At 46.2% G+C, this 19,320-nt stretch overlaps 2 protein-coding genes across 3 annotated transcripts in view; both read left to right on the top strand.

Annotated features, from left to right (window-relative positions):
- Nucleotides 1-1,024: 1,024 nt before the first annotated feature.
- On the top strand, nt 1,025-13,485 carry HERPUD1 (homocysteine inducible ER protein with ubiquitin like domain 1). Of its 2 annotated transcripts, none has more exons than XM_082712501.1 (8): nt 1,025-2,016; nt 4,848-4,925; nt 5,015-5,089; nt 6,196-6,326; nt 9,126-9,248; nt 9,740-10,090; nt 11,605-11,707; nt 12,721-13,485. In XM_082712501.1, the coding sequence occupies exons 1-8, from the start codon at nt 1,864-1,866 to the stop codon at nt 12,883-12,885; spliced, it is 1,179 nt and encodes a 392-aa protein (XP_082568627.1). In that variant the 5' UTR covers nt 1,025-1,863; the 3' UTR covers nt 12,886-13,485. The 2 variants fall into 2 exon arrangements, with proteins under 2 accessions (XP_082568627.1, XP_082568628.1); XM_082712502.1 differs by having other exon boundaries at nt 1,356-2,016; nt 5,018-5,089.
- Nucleotides 13,486-17,610: 4,125 nt separating this feature from the next.
- LOC309853896 (protein NLRC5-like) overlaps nt 17,611-19,320 on the top strand; it is a 94,899-nt gene continuing 93,189 nt past the window's right edge. The window contains exons 1-2 of the mRNA XM_082712497.1: nt 17,611-17,766; nt 18,464-18,748. The gene's annotated coding sequence lies outside the window, so the exon portion shown is untranslated. The remainder of the gene's footprint in view (nt 17,767-18,463; nt 18,749-19,320) is intronic.

Raw genomic sequence — 19,320 nt, 5'->3', positions numbered from 1 at the left:
AAGAAGCCACCCTAGTTCTGTGTTACATTAAGGATGGTATGGATTGAATGTGTAAAAAGATGTTGAAATCCTGACCCCCAGTACCTGTGAATGGGACTGTATTTGGAAATGTGGTCTTTGCACATGATCAGACTAAGATGAAGTCAGCAGGATAGACCCTAACCTAGCATGACTTGGTGTCCTTATAAAAAGAGTGGGGTGGGGGTGCCCCGGTGGCTCAGTCAGTGGAGCATATCACTCTCGATTTTGGCTCAGATCATGATCTCAGGCACATGGGATTGAGCCCCCTACCCTGCTTAGGCTCTACACTGGGCAGGTGGAGTCGGCTTGAGATTCTCTCTCTCCCTCCCCTCGTGTGCCCCACCTTCTGCTTGTGCACTGTCTCTCCTAAATAAATAAAAATCTTTTTTATTTTTTTAAGATTTTGGGTGGGGGGGATTGGCACACAGAGATGGACATGCATGGAAGGGAAAATGATGTGAAGGCATGTGCACATCGTGATCGTGATGGTGAAGGCAGAGATGGGATGATGCAGCTACGCACCCCAGAACTCCAAAGATCCAGGCCAACTACCAGAAGCTAAGAGAGTGGTATTGAACAGGACTCTCTCTCAAAGCCCCCAGAAGGAACAAACCCTGCCCAACACTTTGATGTCAGACTTCTAGCCTCCAGAACTGAGATAATCCATTTCTGTCCTTCAAGCCACCCAGTTTGCAGTACTACACCCACTAACCAGACCAGGCTCCTCCCCTTAGCCTCCTGCCCTTGCCCTTGCCAAGCTCCTGACACCTGGATAAACAAATGTCCCAGCAGGATTGGGCCAAGGATGGAGCCTGCACAATATCAGTTTTGTTTTTCATGTCTTTTTTTTTTTTTTTCCTCCTTCCTACAGAGGGGAGGGAATAAGATTTTCTACATCAGAGATACCTTTTAGAGAACTGAGAACCTTCCCCTCCTGGTCTCAGCCCCAATTGAAAGTACGGGTCAGCATCCTATAAAGCGAAGCCCTTTGTGAGGGTCTCCCAGCCTAAGCTGGACTGTGTGGTTCGTTTGCCAGTCATAGAGGTGATGCCCCATACTTGAGGGTGCAACGTTCACGTCTGAGGCCACAGATGAAGTGGCAACAGCCGGTGGGAAGCCTCTGTCCTTGGCCCCAGGAGGAACCCGCCCCATTTCTTCCTTGCCCTGCTAAGGCCGACCTTCCGGGTGAATTCGCAAACGGAGTCCACCGAGCTGTTCTTTGGGCTGGGGTCGGTGTAGGCATGGGAGGCCACCACCGTAGGGCAGGCTGTGGGGCCTGACGTCCTGGGCCGCCCACGGGGAAGGGAAAGGAGAAGTGCACCCTGGCGCGTGGTGTCAAAAGGGGCGGGGAGAGCTGCTTTGTGAGGGCACAATTTGCAGAAGCCGCCAGGCCGGGGGTCTTCCGGCCTGACCCTCCTCGAGGCGCCTGTAGCAACCCGAGTTAGGGCGCACCCCAGCTCCGTCAGGGCCTCAGCGCCCCAACGAGCAGCAGCGCACCCAAACATGGCCGCCGAACCCGGGTTCCGGGGCCGCAGCCAGGACTCCGGGTGACGCAAGGGCGACGGGTTGCATCAGCCCGCGACCACGTGCTCGGCCCGCCCTCCGCCCACGGATCCCGGCGCCGATTGGGCCACGTTAGGGCCGTGACCTCCGCCTCAGCCAATGGGCGGCGGCCACAGAGTGTTCTCGCCGCAGAGCCCAGGCGCGAGGTGCCTATAAAAGGAGCCTGAGCGCGGGGGCGCGCGCCCCAGAAACGCGAACTGTCGTTGCAGAGTTTGTGGGCGGCAGTGACGCCGCTTGCCTGGCATCTCGGAGCTCTTCGGAACCCACAGCACAGCCGACATGGAGGTCGACCCCGAACCCGAGCCTGAGCCCGTCACGCTCCTGGTGAAGAGCCCCAACCAGCGCCACCGCGACTTGGAGCTGAGCGGCGACCGCAGCTGGAGCGTGGGCCGCCTGAAGGCCCACCTGAGCCGCGTCTACCCCGAGCGCCCGGTGAGAGGGGCCCCCGACTTCCGCGGCCACCGCCTCCCGCCCCGGCTGTCATCCCCTCGGCCCGCCTCGCGTCCGCCACCCCTTCCCTGACAGCTTCTCGCTTCGCCAGCCCTCCCCAAACGGGCTGTTCCTCACCAGGTCACTTCCCCAGGGCTGGGGTCTTGCCCTGCTCTGCCGGGGTAGGCGCCGCGCCGCCGGGCGCAATGGCCGTCACTTCCACGTCCTAGGCCGCCATCGCTCCGCCTTCCCGACGGGCCGCCTTCCCCTGTCACCTCGCCTCTCGTGGTCCCGGCCCTAAGACTGCCCCCCTCCAGCCCACCTCCCAGGCCACTGCCCCGACCCCTAGGTCTGGCTTCCGGCCTTAGCCAAGCCGCTGAGACAGCACTTTGACCTTGGGTGAGTCAGTGCACCCACCCAGCCTCAGTTTCCCCGAAAGGATAGTGCAACTAGGCGTTCCGCATTAGGATTCCATCCACTGGATGAAGTGGATTTTCTGAATGCTGCGTCTCAGTGTGGAGCGGAGGAGGCAGGGGCCGGCCCCGGGCGGGTGGTTAAGGGTGAGGGCCCAGGGAGTGTGTGCTTAAGGTCCCACACCCAGGAGCGAGACGTGGCTTTTCCCCTCCCTGTCCACCTTCCGCCCTGGGCCCCTCCCTGCCGCGCCGGACTGCGTAGTCTTTGCTGAGTCCCGGGGAGGAGCCCGGCGCGCTTTCTGGGTAGAGTGTTCTGGAAGGGGAAGCAGGCAGCAAAGAACCTCCCTGAGCCTGGGTGTTAGGACTTTGGCCCCTCAATTACAGACTTCCTCGCTTTGTTTTGGTGGACACATCTGTCAACATCACCCTTAGCACCGCCCTCCGTCCCCACCACGTGATGGAGGCGGCTGCATCCTTCCTGTATTTACTTTCTACCCTGATATTATGTAAGTGTCAGCAGTGTGCCTTACTGCCCACAAGTGTAATTCTCGCTCAGGCAGGAGGAGACATTGGGCCGAAAAAGACTGTGGAACTGTTCCTCCTTATCTGAAAAGTTGCTGTGTGTCATAGCTTAGGGGTTAGGTTCTTTTTGTTCCTTCTCGTTCAGTAGGGAAGGTAGAAGTATTTTCCTTCTGAGTTCTTTTGAATTTTGCTTATTTACTTAATAAGCTTTCATTCCTTTAGCATACCACTTGGGACTGTTGGTAGTTTCACCGCAGCTGCTTCCGAGAAACTAGGTGGCCGTGTTGCTGTGAGAATGGCTCTTAGGTACGTAGGTGTAGTCGTCGCTAGTGGCATCATTTGGTAAAGGCAGTGTTTTGGAGGAGAGCTTTCCTTAAGGGCTTCCTTGGGTGACAAACATCACTCCTATTAGTAAGTCTGAAGACCCAAAGAAAAGACACCTCAGGTGTGTAAATTTGTGCTTAAAAATTATGGCAGGAGAGCACTCATCATTTGGTTTCTAAGCTGAGAAATCTTACTTTTATATAGTTTGTGTACTTTCATGTATAGTTGTTATATGCTTTCATATAGTTGTATAACATATTTAATTTTTTCAAATCAGCCTTCTGAGTGAAGACATAGAATGTCATTTCAGGCCTTTAGAAGGAAAACCACAAGGGCGCCTGGGTGGCTCAGTGGGTTAAGCCTCTGCCTTCAGTTCATGTCATGATCTCAGGGTCCTCGAACGAGCCCCACATTAGGCTCTCTGCTAGGCAGGGAGCCTGCTTCCCCTCCCTCTGCCTGCCTCTCTGCCTACTTGTGATCTCTGTCAAATAAATAAACATTTAACAAAAATAAATTAATTAAAAACCACAGGCAGCTATGGTTTTCAAACCTTTACTAGTATGGAACTTTTTAATGTAATGGAGGACCCCGCCTCTGAGGTAACATTTTACAAAATTATGTGTGTAGCATTACCTGTAAAGTCAATCAGAACAGTGGTGAACACAATATCCGATTAGGTTCTGTAGTTTGAGGTGCATAGTGTCAAAAAGTCCTGATTTTATACAGATAAGTAGATGCAATTATTGTTTTGATTGTTTTAAGCAGTTCATAATCTCCAGCTACTTGGCAGGAACAGCTTTATTCCAAATTTTGCATAGTAGTTTTTTTTGGCATTGGTTGATGATCTCCAGTGTACTGGCTTTGGTATATATCATTTGAGGCTATTAGTTTTAAGTATGATTTTTAAAGGAATTAAAAATAGATTTTAAAAGTGAGATTTGTATGAAAAGTGTGGAGGGTCCCTGTGGTTTTGAAATCATTGGGAAGGAGAAGAGAGGTTGGAATCTTTAACTCTTCCAGAGTAGATGACCTTAGACAAGTCAGTTTCAGACTTTTCCTCCCTTCAAACAGGGATACTAAATCTCACAGGGTTGTAAGAAGTACTACCTACACACCATCTCCCCTATACCTGCATTTGTAGGTAAAAGTCTCTTTGAGAACTTAGTTTAGAATTGCTTTATGTTATCTTAGGACAATACTAGGTGATTTTGGTGAAGGCTGACCTTGCTTGGGAGTACTTTGAGTTTTCTCTACAACTTGTGTTTTCTCTATAATCTGTGTTTTTAGTGGCAGAAAAGAATTTCCTTGGGAATTTATAAGTCAGATAGGTCACCATAGGTTTTGTGGACTGGAGATAAATTTGTCATCGTAAATTTATTTGCAGGTTAGAAATTCAAAGTTCACCACTTTCTAAAAAAGAGCTTTGTCTTTGAGACTTTTGAAAAAATGCTTTCCTGTGATTCTAGGGGGAAAAAAAGACCCATATTCAAGTTATTTGTATAGAAGTTTCTTCTGTGTTTGGGAACTTGTGGGAGCTAAATGCTGACCTGTGCTACTCTTTCTTTCCCTGACTAGCGTCCAGAGGACCAGAGGTTGATTTATTCTGGGAAGCTGTTGTTGGATCACCAGTGTCTCAAGGACTTGCTTCCAAAGGTACATCATTTACACCTTAACTTTTGAATGTTTTTTAAGTGCTTACCAGGTCGAATTCAGGTCCTAAGGTACCTCCTTATTATTTTTAGCAGGAAAAACGGCATGTTTTGCATTTGGTGTGCAGTGTGAAGGGTCCTTCAAAAATGTCAGAAACCAGTGCAAAGGTATGTCTGCTTTTTCAAGATTATGACAGTCTCTGTCAATTCAGACTCTCATGGTAGAAATAAAGGGAGTTGGAGAAAACTTGAGATTTTATTGCCTTTTATCAAGTAATAGTTTGTTTCCTCCCCAGTAAGAATCAGGAATTAGAAACTTACCAGTACAAGTGTATGTTTGTTACTACAGTAGTAGACTATACCATTAGTGGTACAGTGGAAAGTAGACTTCTACGTTACACTATCTTCTGGGATATGATTTGACCTTCAGTAGCGGTATATCCAACAAGGCACTCTAAAATGGGTTTTTATTGACTTTAGCACATAATAAGCTTCTTCTAAAGAATCACTAATTCCTAATATCAAGTGATATCTAAAGACTTACTTACGTTTGATGGCCAAAATCAGTTATTTTTTATTTCACAGTGTTGATTGAATATATAGTAAGGATATTCTAATGTAATGACACATTCTAAATTAGGATTATGACTCTGTTTCCTGAAACATCTGAACACAGTATAGGAAATTTCTTTCCTTTAGGTTGCTGGCTAGGTTGTACTTACAAATCTTGTTGGTCAGGTTTTATTTCTTGATTTAGTAAATTTAGCACCGTAAGATTTGTAGAACATTATCAGAATTCTTTCTGACCAATGATAACTTCGTTGGAAGATTTTTTTTTTTTTTTAAAGATTTTATTTATTTGACAGAGAGAAATCACAAGTAGATGGAGAGGCAGGCAGAGAGAGAGAGGGAAGCAGGCTCCCTGCTGAGCAGAGAGCCCCATGCGGGGCTCGATCCCAGGACCCTGAGATCATGACCTGAGCCGAAGGCAGTGGCTTAACCCACTGAGCCACCCAGGCGCCCCTCGTTGGAAGATTTTAATGAAATTACAGCATAGTTACTCTAGGAAAAAATAAGGACTTTTAAAATATAGATTGAAATTGGATTGACAAATTTCAGAATTTTTTTTATGTAACACTGCATCTGTTTAATTTTGTTAAGTTCAGAGGTGGGGTGAGGGACAGAAGCCATTCACAGCAAAAAAATCCTTTTAGTTTGGTTGCAGACAGTTGCATCAGATCCTTTGTTCTAATATTGATCTTGCACTTCCTTAGGTCGCTGAATCCACAGAGCAGCCTGCTGGTCTCCATCAGGGACAGTATCCTGGGGATTCCTCAGGTGATAGCTTAAGGCAGAGGGAGGTTCTTCGGAACCTTTCTCCCTCTGGTTGGGAGAGTATGTCAAGGTGAGTATTAGAATAGAGAACCAGGTTTATACTATGTGGATGGGCATCATTTGCATCAGTTTTAAAAATAAAGTATGCTTATAGTTACAGTCAAGAACTTGAAAATGTACAAAATTTTGTTTTTTTAAGGGCTTCACTTTCATGTATAACTCTTCTTAATATAGAGAGCCTTTTAAGAACATATAAGTATATGGGGATCCACATGTCGAAATGTAGGTATTTCACCTCCCACATGGGTGTGCTTTGCATTGTGCTGACTTCATGACTGGGACTTAGTTCTGCTTTAGAGACAACAGCTGGTGTAAGCATCTCACAGCTGCTTTGCTGAGTGGCTCTGTGCTTTGTCTATCATAACAAAGAGTGACAAAAGATGAAAAGATTGTTTGAGAAATGCTGTGCCAAGGACTGAGTTGGCAGTACTGGAGAAAAAAGGTCTTTTCTTTAGACATTTTTTTTTTCTTTTTGTTTTTAAGATTTTGTTTACTTGTCCGAGTATAAGCAGGGGGAGCAGCAGGCAGAGGGAGAGGCAGGCTCCCTGCTGAGCAAGGAGCCAGATGTGGGACTTGATCCCAGGATCATGACCTGAGCCGAAGGCAGCCATTTAACCAACTGAGCCACCCAGGCATCCCAAAAAGGTCTTTTCTTTAGAGCAAAAGTCAGGAGTGATTAAATGCTCTGATGTTTGGATTTCATAGCTCTTGGGACCTCCTCTTACAAAAGTTCTTAGGAGAAAAAATAATAATTACAAGTTAGAATTGTATAGCCCCTAAATTCCCCTGGTTTCCTTTTCCTGGTAGTTTTTAATATTTCATTTTGACAGAGTCAGGTATTTGAGGAATGATGAGTTGTTTTTTTTTTTTTTCCTCCGTAACGGAAATTTCAAATACAAAAGCAGAGGGAATGGAGTAGTGAATCTTCACACAGCCATCATCTGAGCCCAATAATAATGATCACAGTTTTTTTTTTTTTTAAGATTTTATTTATTTATTTGACAGAGAGAGAGATCACAAGTAGGCAGAGAGGCAGGCAGAGAGAGAGAGAGGAGGAAGTAGGCTCCCTGCTGAGCAGAGAGCCCGATGCGGGACTCGATCCCAGGACCCTGAGATCTGACCTGAGCCGAAGGCAGCGGCTTAACCCACTGAGCCACCCAGGCGCCCCAGTGATCACAGTTTTGTTATGCTTGTTTTATCTACTCCTCCTTTGCTTTTTCCTTTCTGAAGTGTCTAAAAGTAATTCCTAGACATCATGTCAGTTCACCCCTACATACTTGAGTAAAACCTTAGTTACCTTGACTATCTACAATGCATGTCCTCATCAGAGTTACAAAAGCACTTTGTTATCCTCTCATTGCCTTGAGCTGTAATATTTTTAAATGATCAAAAATGATATCATACCAAGACTTACTTGATTGGAATACCATTTTAAAAACACTCTGGGTAGGGAATTTGGTTAAAAGATTGTCAGCATAAGGGCACATAGGTAGGTCAGTCAGTTGAGCTTCTTAACTCTTGATCTCAGTTCAGGTCTTGATCTCAGGGTCATGAGATTGAGCCCAATATTGGGCTCCACGCTGGGCATGGAGCCGACTTAAAAAAAGACTATCCATATATAGATTGGATAATTGGATAGAAACACTTAAAATTGCTTCCCTTATTCAAGCTATACAACTTGAAATTTGTGGCCCATATGTATATGAATTTTACCTTGATAAAACTTGTCGATTTTAGGGAGGCCTGGGTGGCTCAGTTGATCAGCCATCTGCCTTCAGCTCAGGTCATGATCCCAGGGTCCCGGGATGAGGTCCCACATTGGCCTCCCTGCTCAGGAGGGCCTGCTCCTCCTCCTGCCTGCTGCTCCCCCTTTTTGTGCTGTCTCTCTCTTTTGCTCTGTGATGAATAAATCTTAGAACAAAACGAAAAACAGTGATTTTATTCAACATAGAATTTATTGAACAGCCAATACACATAACTTTAAGGTTGGGAGGTAACCAGCAGAGCTGGTTATATAACCAGTTCCCAATCTTTCCACAGTACTTTTGGTTTCAATTTTGTGAACTGCTGCCAAAGGAGTTCACTGTGTCAGGGACACAAAGCCAAAGATGACACCCTAGGCTCTGCCCTAGGCTATTTAAAAAACAGGATTTTGGTGTCAAAACAGGTCTCAAACCCAGCCCTGCTATTTAGCTCAGTGACTTTGTGCAAATCCCTTGTCTTCCCTGAGCTGTATTCAGGCTCCCTTCTGTGAAATGGAGGGGAATGCCCCCTCCCCACAAGGTTGTTGGGGATCTGGTGAGCTAACAGCCCAGCCTGTACAGGGCACAGTGTCAGCAAGCACATGTGAGTGAGGCCACATAAGCACATAACTCTGACCCCCGTGTAGCTCAGATTTAGGGGTGGGGAGAAACGGGTGGCGGGAGAGGGGATAGTTTTCTTTAGGAAAGGCTTTGAGAGAGATGTGGCTTTTTAGAGCTGCTCTTTGAAGGATAAGCTGTGGGTTGAGAGCTGCAGTGACACTCAGCAAATGGAGACTGGGGGTGAGGATCCACCTAGCCTGAAAGGGTCCAGCTGGTTTCTACATCCTAGTAATGACGCAGTGACCTTTGTGCCCCTTTGGGACCTGGACCATGGTGGTAGGGCTCTGTCAGCACTTCCTATGCTGGTATGACACAGGACATCACAAAGTAATCTGCCTGCAACTATCATAAAGCCTCTCTCTTTGAAGTCCTAATTATAATTTAGACCTTTCATTTATTCATACTAAACCAAGTCAAAATGAGTGTTTTAAAAAAATCTTTCATAGACCTGAAGCTGCCCAGCCAGCATTCCAAGGCCTGGGGCCTGGTTTCTCGGGCTACACAACCTATGGTTGGCTGCAGCTCTCCTGGTTCCAGCAGATCTACGCCCGGCAGTACTACATGCAATAGTGAGTCCTTCCTGTCCTGCTGGGGGCAGCCACACTGGGGATGGATGGGGGAGGGTATCCTCAGTGTGTGCAGAACCCTGCTCTGTCTGGTCCGGGGGGTGGAGGAGAATATACATCCTAACTGCTACCTAATTTGTGTATTAATTCGGGGGGGCTTGTGTCTGTACGTAGTTTGATGACTTCACTTAGAATCAATTACTTCCTTTTTAATACAAGGTATCTTTGGTTTTGTGAAAAGTTGAATTTGCTACTGTACCATACTTCTGTGGTTTATATTTTTAACTACAGATGAAATTTGCCATGTGGCTCTCTCAGGAGCAGAAGAGACATTTATAGATTCAATTATAGTGAAGAAATTCTTCACTAAGTTTTTCATGTACCTACTTACAATTCTTAACAGTAAAAGACCCTTTGTAACTAAGACTATGAGAAGCACAGTCTTCACAGTGCTTTGCTCTCAACAGTATCTGCCTCTGTTGATTTTATTTTAGTTTAGCTGCCACTGCTGCATCAGGGGCTTTTGTCCCCTCACCAAGTGCACAAGAGATACCTGTAGTCTCTGCACCTGCTCCAGCCCCTATTCACAACCAGTTTCCAGCAGAGAACCAGCCAGCCAATCAGAACGCTGCTCCTCCAGTGGTGGTTAATCCTGGGGCCAATCAAAATTTGCGGATGAATGCACAAGGTGGCCCTATTGTGGAAGAAGATGATGAAATAAATCGAGATTGGTTGGATTGGACCTATTCAGCAGCCACATTTTCCGTTTTTCTCAGTATCCTCTACTTCTACTCCTCCCTGAGCAGGTTCCTCATGGTCATGGGGGCCACCGTCGTTATGTACTTGTAAGCAGATGATTTTGCTTTCCTTTTTCCCCTTTACTACAGATTAGTGCGGCATGGTGGCTCAAACCAAGTACAGATTTTTCTCTTTTTTTGAGCTGTCGTAGTCATTATTTATGGGAGTGTGTTTTTGTTTTAAGATTTTATTTAGTATTTAGGGAGAGAGTGAGAGCAGGAGGGGCAGAGAGAGAGTCTTAAGCAGGCTCCATGCCTAGTGCAGAGCCCGATGTAGGGCTCAATCTCATGACCCTGAGATCATGACTTGAGATGAAATCAAGAGTTGAACGCTGAACCGACTGAGCCACCCAGGTGTCTCTGTGGAAGTGTATTTAATAGCATATTATTCTGGCACCTTCAGTGCAAAGAATTGACAGCCTCATTGGGCACTGCTGAGAACACATTAATTGTATGTTAATGCAAGAAGAACGTTCTGTTTTCTTCTGGGTAAGGTCCCTGCCAGGCTCATGAACCACAATAATAAGGTCATTCTAAGCCATGAAAGGGAAAATTGTATTTGTTTTGAAAGTTTATCAGTCTGTAGTTGCTGCCTCCCAGGACTAAAGGTCAGGCACTTACAGCAGCACAGCTCTCAAGGGCCACGCAAAGCTCTGAACCTTTACAGACCTGACATTGGCTTTATCCTTGACTCAGAGTAGTGCTTCTCAATCAGGATGATTTTGTACTCCTAGGATGTGACACTTTGGACTGTCAAAGCTGGAGGGGCAGTCCTCCTGGCATCTAGTAGGTAGAGGCCAGACCTGCTGCTAGACATCCTAGAATGCACAGGACAGCCCCACAGTAAATATCCGGCCCTATATGTCAGGAGTGCCAAAGCTGAGAAACCCTCGCCTGGAGTGATATGTCTTCTTTGTGGTCATAACTGACAAATTTTTGCTATAGAGTGAAAATGGATTTTTATTTTAGTTTTAAAAATCTTAAGAGAACAATATTTGAATAATATAATAATTACTCTTATATCCAGAATTAATCATTGTTAATATTTTGTCACATTTGCTATAAGACTTAGAGTTAATTGGATTTTCCAAATAAAATTTTAGCAACACTTTTAAGTTTTTTAGTCTCTAGAATCATATTTGTGACCAAATTTAGGTCTTATTTTTTATGTAGGTTATTAGATATTATAATCCCAGCTCTGTGTGCATGTGTGTATGTATCCCTCCCTCACCCCCTGCTCAGGGTTCAGCAAGTGTGAAGTTTAGTTCGGGATCAGCAAGAGCACTTAAACTGTATTCTGGGTGCTGTTAATGTTGAGGGGCATGCTGTGCTGAATGAAACAGTCCTCATAGTAACCCTGAAGAAGCTGATAGGCCGGTGAGGAAGTCTAGGAGATGGTGAGGAAGGAAGTCTCTGCAGATGGGCCTGTGAGCTTTTAATGAGAGCACTGCTGTGAGTAGAGGAGAGCAAGGGGGACCTTATCTAATCAAGAAGCCCCTTAAATTCTTGTACAAATTTCACTGTGATTAGCTAAGATGAACTTTTATGTGCTTCCTTTGAAGGCATCATGTTGGGTGGTTTCCATTTAGACAGAGGCCAGTTCAGAACTTCCCAAACGATGGTCCTCATGAAGCTGTGAATCAGGACCCCAACAACAACTTACAGGTAAGGAGCTCCGGGGGACCCAGCAAGCTTTGTGTGAAATGCCAGACTCTCAAATCCTTAACGTTTATTTAGCCTCATAGTTTACCATTTCCTTAGGCTGAAGTTTCAAGATTTTTTCAAATTTGGTTTTTGGTTTTTTTATAAGATTTATTTTGAGAGTGAACAAGAGCATGCATGCGTGCAAGCAGGTGGGGGGTAGGGAGAGAGAGAAGGGTAGAAAGACTCTCAAGCAGACTGCCTGCACAGAGAGCAGAGCCCAGCACGGGGCTCAATCCCAGAACCCTGAGATTGTGACCTGAGCAGAAACTACGAGTCAAATGTTTAACTGACTGAGCTACCCAGGCACCCCGAGCAGTAGCTGTTTTTAAAACACATTGAGTATGCCATAAAATCCATCAGGTATTTTAGTCTTCTGGCAATTTGCATTTTGGCAAATGTAAATAATGTTTTTTAAACTCACTATTTTGAGCATTCAGAGGCCTATAATGATGTGTTATACCATGGAAACTGCTAATGGATAGTTACTGGAATTAAACCTTAGGAAGATAAGCATGTCTCATAGAACAGATTTCCTGGAGGATTTCCCTAGATTTGTAGAATAGTTTAATCCATAATCCTAAAGGATATTCTTTTTTAATATAAATGTCACCCTTGCATCTGTTTACAGAACATTTTTAGTTTCTTAACTCAAAATACTGCCAAAATCAGAATATCCATATTTAATGAAGTGGTTAACTTAACTCATGAGTTTAATAATGAAGATGTAGTTACTTCATTTGTTCTAATACTTAACTGCCGGGGATTTTCAAAACTGTGAGAAGGTCACCAGCAGTTGTGCTGTGAGGCCTGAGAACTCCATCCAGCCTTGGACACCATTCCCTTGGGTCCTGTCTGCCTGATTGCTTGAGTATGAGACCAAGGATTAACTCTGTCCTTTGATAACATTATTACATTATTTGGCATTTGTCATGATCCTAATGGCTTTCTCACTGTGTTTCATTATAATGCTGTAGGAAGGCTCTGATGCTGAAATCGAAGACCCCAGCCGCCTCCCTCCAGACAGAGACGTACTAGACGACGAGCGGACCAGCCCTTCATTTATGAGCACAGCCTGGCTTGTCTTCAAGACTTTCTTTGCTTCTCTCCTTCCAGAAGGCCCCCCAGCCATTGCAAACTGATGGTGCTTGCTTTCTGGCTGCTGGAGGCTTCGACAGGCATGGACTGGATCATCTGACTCCGGCTGGATTTCTTCACCTGGACATGGCAATGGCACAGAATTTAAGAATCAACAAGGAGGAGGATATGCTTTTGTGATAAAGCAAAAGCAGAAACTAAGACGTGAAGCCAAGATACAAATTGATGAACAAAAAATGTCCAAGGCTTCTCATGTCTTTATTCTCTGAAGAGCTTTAATATATACTGTATGTAGTTTCATAGGCATTGTAAGTAGAAGGCATTAGTGTCGCATGTTTATGCCTGAGGAACTTTTCAGATGTGTGTGTCTGCATGTGTGTTTGTACATAGGTATATCATAGATGCAGAAATGGTTCTGCTGGTACGATTTGATTCCTGTTGGAATGTTTAAATTACACTAAGTGTACTACTTTATATAATCAATGAAATTGCTAGACATGTTTTAGCAGGACTTTTCTAGGAAAGACTTATGTATAATTGCTTTTTAAAATGCAGTGCTTTACTTTAAACCAAGGGGAACTTTGCAGAGGTGAAAACCTTTGCTGGATTTTCTGTTCAATAAAGTTTTACTATGAATGACCCTGGCAGAGACTCCTGTCATTTTAGCAGTTTGCTCCGTGTCCATGTCACGGGATGGTCAACAGTTGAGTTGCTAACTTGTAAGTCACCTGCATGTTCTGCTTCTTTTTATAAAAGAACTGTTTGTACTAATAAAGAATGATAAGGTAAGGCCATGAAAGTTCTAAGTTCCTAAGAATATACTTGTGTTTGTCCATTCCCTGATTCCAACAGTACTGGCTTATGTGGTAACCCAACAAAGTTGAATTCCCCAGGTTTAAAGTTAGTGGCATTGGGGCACCCGGCTGGCTCAGTCGGTAGAGTGTGGGACTCTCTATCTCAGGGTCATGAGTTCAAGCCCCTGCATTGGGTGTGGAGCCAACTTTGAAAAAAAAAAAAAAGTCACTACCTCCCTCCCACTTGGCAATTCTGTGATAATTACACCTGCTCATCTAGCACTGGCTTTTGTAAGCTGAGCTTGCTTTTGTGATTTTTATCTTTTAAGAATTAATTTTGAGACTAATCTTAAAAACACAGTTGTGTGTATTTTTCACCCATGAATAATGTTATAGGCAGAATGATGGAAGCCTGGGCAGGGTGTTTTTGGCACAGTAAACACTTCTAGTATCACGGTTGTGATCATTTAAATTAATCATTACTGAAAACTTCTTTTACATCAAATAAACATTGAACAGCTCATACTAAGGCCTTTTTCAAGTATTGGGTAAAAAAGCCCATTGATTTTTCAGGGCAGGGGGCATCACCATCTGACAAAGTGCCTAGAGCTCCAGACAGATGGCGGCGTCCATCTCATGTTTCTGAAGGACTGGGGCCACTCGCTGTGAGGTCAGCTTGTGATGGTGAAACTCCAGATTCCATGGCCCAAAATAGTTCCAGGAAGATGCTCCTGAAGACAGCTGACAAGGGTTCACATTGGCCCAAGCTGCACCAGGACAAAGGGAGGAATCTTCAAACATCAGATAAGGCTTTAAGACAGCTGATGGGTGGGGGATGTGGCAGAAATGTCAATGCTTCCACAAGAGTTATTAAATGTGGTATAACGTACTACCTACCACCATTCATACTAGAAAATGACTGGTTTGGATCTTCATGACAAAGTAGCAGTTAAATATCTAAAACCAGCTTAAACCATAGCAGCTTTTTAAGTTTGCATTTTCCCAGGTATGTTTTCTTAAATCCTGGTTGCACAGGAGAAACATTGCAAAAAATGAGCTCATGGTCAAGTAAATTTGAAAACTGCAGTTTGATCCTACTGTGGGCTTCTGGGATCTTCAAAAATGCTAATGGGCCTAAAGGGAAGGCATGTGGTCTGCAGCCTCTTCTAGGAAGGTGCCTAGGACCGAACCAGGTGGTATATTTAGGTGGCGATACTCCACAGGGCTGGGCCAGGTTTCTCCAGAAGGCTATATATGCTCTAATCAATGTTGCCTTATGGTGCTATTTCTCACAGAGCCACGATTCACAGGTCCAGAGAGGAGGGGGCAGAAATGGGAGTGGTACCACTCACTATGACCCTACTGATCCATTAGAATAAAACTTTCTCTTTTCCACAATCTTCTGCTCTGCTCTAGAGGTCTTGTTTCCTAAGGGAGTGTATTCATTTCTTAGAACTACCTTAATAAAATCTACAAACTGGCTTAAAACAATAGAAATTTCTCTCAATTCCAGTAGCTAGAAGTCGGAAATCAAGGTGTTGGCAGATGACTTCCCCCTTCTGTAGTCCCTGGGAGAAAACCTGTTCCATGCCTTTCTCCTGGCTTCTTGTGGTTGCCAGCAGTTTCTTGATGCTCCTTGACATAGCTGTGTCTGTTTCTGCCTCCACCTTATGACTTTCTTCCCTCTGTGTCTCTGGTGTCTTTATATGACCTTCTTATAAGCACACCAGTCATCGTATTTACACCTGCAGAGACCTCCTTTCACATTCCAAAGTTCTGAATGGACATGACCTTGGGGGGATACAGTTCAACCCCCAAGAGGAAATAATGCTTCCACTAGGAGACAGATTCCATTAAACTGGAAACTAAGATCGCCACCTGGCCACTTTGGGGTCCTCCTACTTTTGAATCAACTGGCAAAGAAGGGAGTTGTTCTGCTGGCTAGGTGGATCCAACCTGATTATCAAGAGGAAATTGGGCGGCACTATACAATGAAGATAAGATTTCTGGAATACGGGAGATCCGTTGGGGTGTCTCTTCGTATCATGCGCTATGATTAAAGTCAATGGAAAGTTACCACCCAATTTAGGTAGGACTCCTAATGGCTGTGACTCTTCAGGAATGAAGTTTTGGGTCACCCCACCATGTAGAGAACTATAACCATTTGCAGGGCTTACTGAAGACATGGAATGGGTAGTGGAAGATGGGGGTTACAAATAACCAATTACAGCCATGTGACCAGTTCTAGAAATGAGGACTGTCATTGTCACGAATATTCCTCATTTTGTTGTGCCTTTGTTTCTATATTCACACGCACACTTGTAGTACATGTTTTCTTCCCTTGTCTCCTTATTGTCTAACATAAGATGATGTAATCATACCTAACATTACATCACAGGCTTTTAATTACAGGCTATCAAGGAGAAGAGGGACCATCACCCAAGGATTTGGCATCCTCTCCTGGGGAAAGGGTCAGCATGTTTTTCGTGAAAACTGCAAGATAGTGGCATTACAATAAGTAGAAGCATGACTTTGTTACTGTCTTTATCTGGAGATGAAGTGTGGTTTCAGAACACGAGTGCGAGCACAGAACTGACAAAGGGTGATCTTGACTACGATTACTTTGATGTATCAGCCGTGGTGAGGCCCAGCTATGTAATAGTCATTAACTAGTGCTGACCCAAAGGTTATTTTGCAGATGTGATCAGTATCTACAATCAGTAGATTCTAAGTAGAGGCAATTATCCCCTCTAATCAGAGTGGACCTCTTCCAATTCCCAGAAAGGTCTGAAGATCAAAACGAGGTTTCCCTGAGGAAGAAGCAGTCCAGCCCACAGCCTACAAAGATGTTTTTGCAGTCTCCAACCTACCGGCCTGCCCCACAACTTGACACTTGCCTGGCCAGCCTCTTCAATCACGTTAAGTCCACCCCATGGAGTAAACAAACAATGAGCTCATCTTCTACAGGTTCTGTTTCTCTGGTAGAACCCTGACTGATACAGGGTCCTTGCCTGAAGATGATGGGTCCAGAGCCTCGTCCTGGGGTGCCTTGGCCAATGGGAGCCTGCTTCTGGGACAGCTGTGTTACTCAGAAGAGGGTGCCTCTCTGGCTGTGCTTCAGACCAAATGCCTTTGGGAGAGGCTCCAGGGAAGGCTTTGCTTTGTGTCTTATAAAAGACTCCCGTTCCGGAGAGGGGGCCAGGTAGGCTTGCAGGAAGGAAGTTGGGAGGCCGGTAAGTGGCGGGATTTCAGTGGCGTGAGGACCTGGGGAGTGGGTCAGGGGAGGCTGTCTCTGATTCAGTGACATCCAAGAGTAGGTTTGCTCACTGCAGTCCCAGTGGCCTAGGCATGGGGGCAAATTCTCTGATGCACATTGAATGTGTCCATGCCTAAGTGCGAATGAAGTACAAGGGTAAAGGAGGAGCTCCACTAAAGTCTGCCAAGAAATCGCAAATCCAGAGTCAGAGCAAGAAAGTGGAGCAAAGCCGTCCAGGGGATCATGGAGATTGCTGATGACAAGGCAGGATTAGGGGAAGGCAGAAGATAGGGTTTCTGACTGTAGTTCTTGAATGATCAAGGTTCAGGAAACACTCAACACCAAAAATTTTGTGAACATAGGGCCCATGAAAATGTTTTTTCAAAAAGACACAAGGAGCGGCGCATTTCTTTGCATTCTGGGGGCTCGGGGGGCGGGGGGGCGTGGACAAGTGTGAGCAGGTGCGTCTTAGAGGTAGATGCAGCTGGGGTTGCCACGTAGGCGGCCCGTGTGTGCACGCGGGTGGGCGTGTCTGCACGTGCGTTGCTTTATCTGGGGAAGGTGCGTGGGTATGGGGGCCTCAGGTGTGCGTTGTGAAGTGACACGCCCCCCTCCGCTGCCCTCGGCTCTACCCCGTGGGACTGGTTGGGCGGGAAGCCTGAGGCTGGGTGGTCACCAGCCACCAGGGGGCAGCAGAGGGCCGGGCAGGGGCCTTCTCTGGCTTCCTCCCCAACTCAGCCTCTGGATCCTCGCTGCCTCTGCGCTGCAGGCTGCGTCTGCTCTGATCCTGGCCCTGGAGGCCATGTGAAGCCTCTCTCTGCCCCTCTCCACCTCCCCTTGCCCTGGCTGAGGGTTTCCGGAAGGCCTAGGACTCAGTAAGTGGAATGTTGCTTGCAGGGTGGGTTGGAACTTGTCGGCAAACTAGGGTGGTCTGATGGGGACCTGGGAGAAGGGACCCAACTGGCCCCGAATCCTGGGGTTCTGGCATCTGGCCCTCTGGTTCTTCCGCAGCTTGGGCTCTGTCTCTCGGTCTCTTTCAGGGGTGCTCGGTAGCTGTCCGTCTCCACTCTTCTCAGTACTAAGTCTGGTCAGAATACTGCTGAACCCCTTGGCCCCTCTGAGGCTCCGAGGTGGGTCTCAGAGGGGCAGCCAGAGCCTATGGCCTTCCCATTCAGATGTGCCCATGTCCAGGGCCACCACCTGCACTACCCCAAACCAGCCTGGAGACAGCAGCACTATTGAACAAGAAACCCTTCCTTATCTTCAGAGACCCCCAGACACGGCAGCCTGCTCTCTGCCTGACGTGTGCCCTACCTGTGACCAGACGCAAGGAACCAGGCAGTCCCCTGCATCGTGGGGGGTGACATTACTTCCCCATTCTTGCCCCGGCCCCAACCTGGGGCCGTGGTCCTTACCTGCTTCATGGAAGGGGGCGCCTATAATAGGCTTCTCTCCCCCGGTGACACTGGTCAGCTGGGTGATGCCCGCCCACCCCCCAGATAGGCCTGTCCTGATCCCTCGAACCTGTGAATGTGATTGTATAAGGCAAGAAATTTTTTTCTTTTTTTGCAGATGTGATTAAGCTCGTGACTTGAGACAAGGAGATTATCCTGGATTAGCCAGTGGCTTCTACATGTCATCCAGGAGAAGCAGAGGGAGGTTTGGCACACGGACAGGAGAGGAGACAGCCATGTGGACAGGGAGGCAGAGATGGGAGAGGCGTGGCCACAAGCCAGGGAGTTCTGGCAGCCACCAGAAGCTGGAAGAGGCGAGGAACGGGATGACCCTGCAACCTGGGTGGGGAGAGCAGCCCCGCACACACCGGGCTGCTGATTTCGGACCGCTGGCCTCCAGACGGTGAGCAGATGCATTCTTGTTGTTTTAAGCCATCGAGTTAGTGGTAATTTGTTATTTAGGAAGCTAATCCAGACCCCAGATGTTAGCAAACCATCACCATAATCGCCATCATAAGGATCATAAGGAGATCATTTTTGAGCGGCAGGATACAGAATAGTGGGTAATAGGAACCTGTTTTGGTAAAAAGAAATGTGTGTGTGTGTATCCACGCAGCCACAGAAAAATAGTGAGGGGGAATGAGAAGACAGACGTGATCCTTACCCAGCAAGACTTCCTTCCAGCAATTTAAACCCAGGACAGGACATAATTCAGGCCATACGTGAAGATTAGCTGACACAATACAGTCCCGTGTGGTTCAATTAATCATATTACAGCTGCTAAGTAGAACATTACTTACTACAAAAAAAAAATCTTTTTTTTGAGAGAGAGAGAAATAAAGGGTGCACGCATGAGCAGGGGAGGGGGAGCAGAAGGAGAAAGAGAGTCTCGGGCAGATTCCCTGATGAGCATGGAGGCTGACTCGGGGCTCGGACCCATGACCCTGAGATTATAACCTGAGCAGAAATCAAGAG

This window comes from Mustela nivalis (genome assembly GCF_964662115.1).
Source record: "Mustela nivalis genome assembly, chromosome: 18".
Taxonomy (NCBI): domain Eukaryota; kingdom Metazoa; phylum Chordata; class Mammalia; order Carnivora; family Mustelidae; genus Mustela; species Mustela nivalis.
Note: the sequence above shows the minus strand (reverse complement) of the source record. Positions and strands in the feature narration are given on the sequence as shown.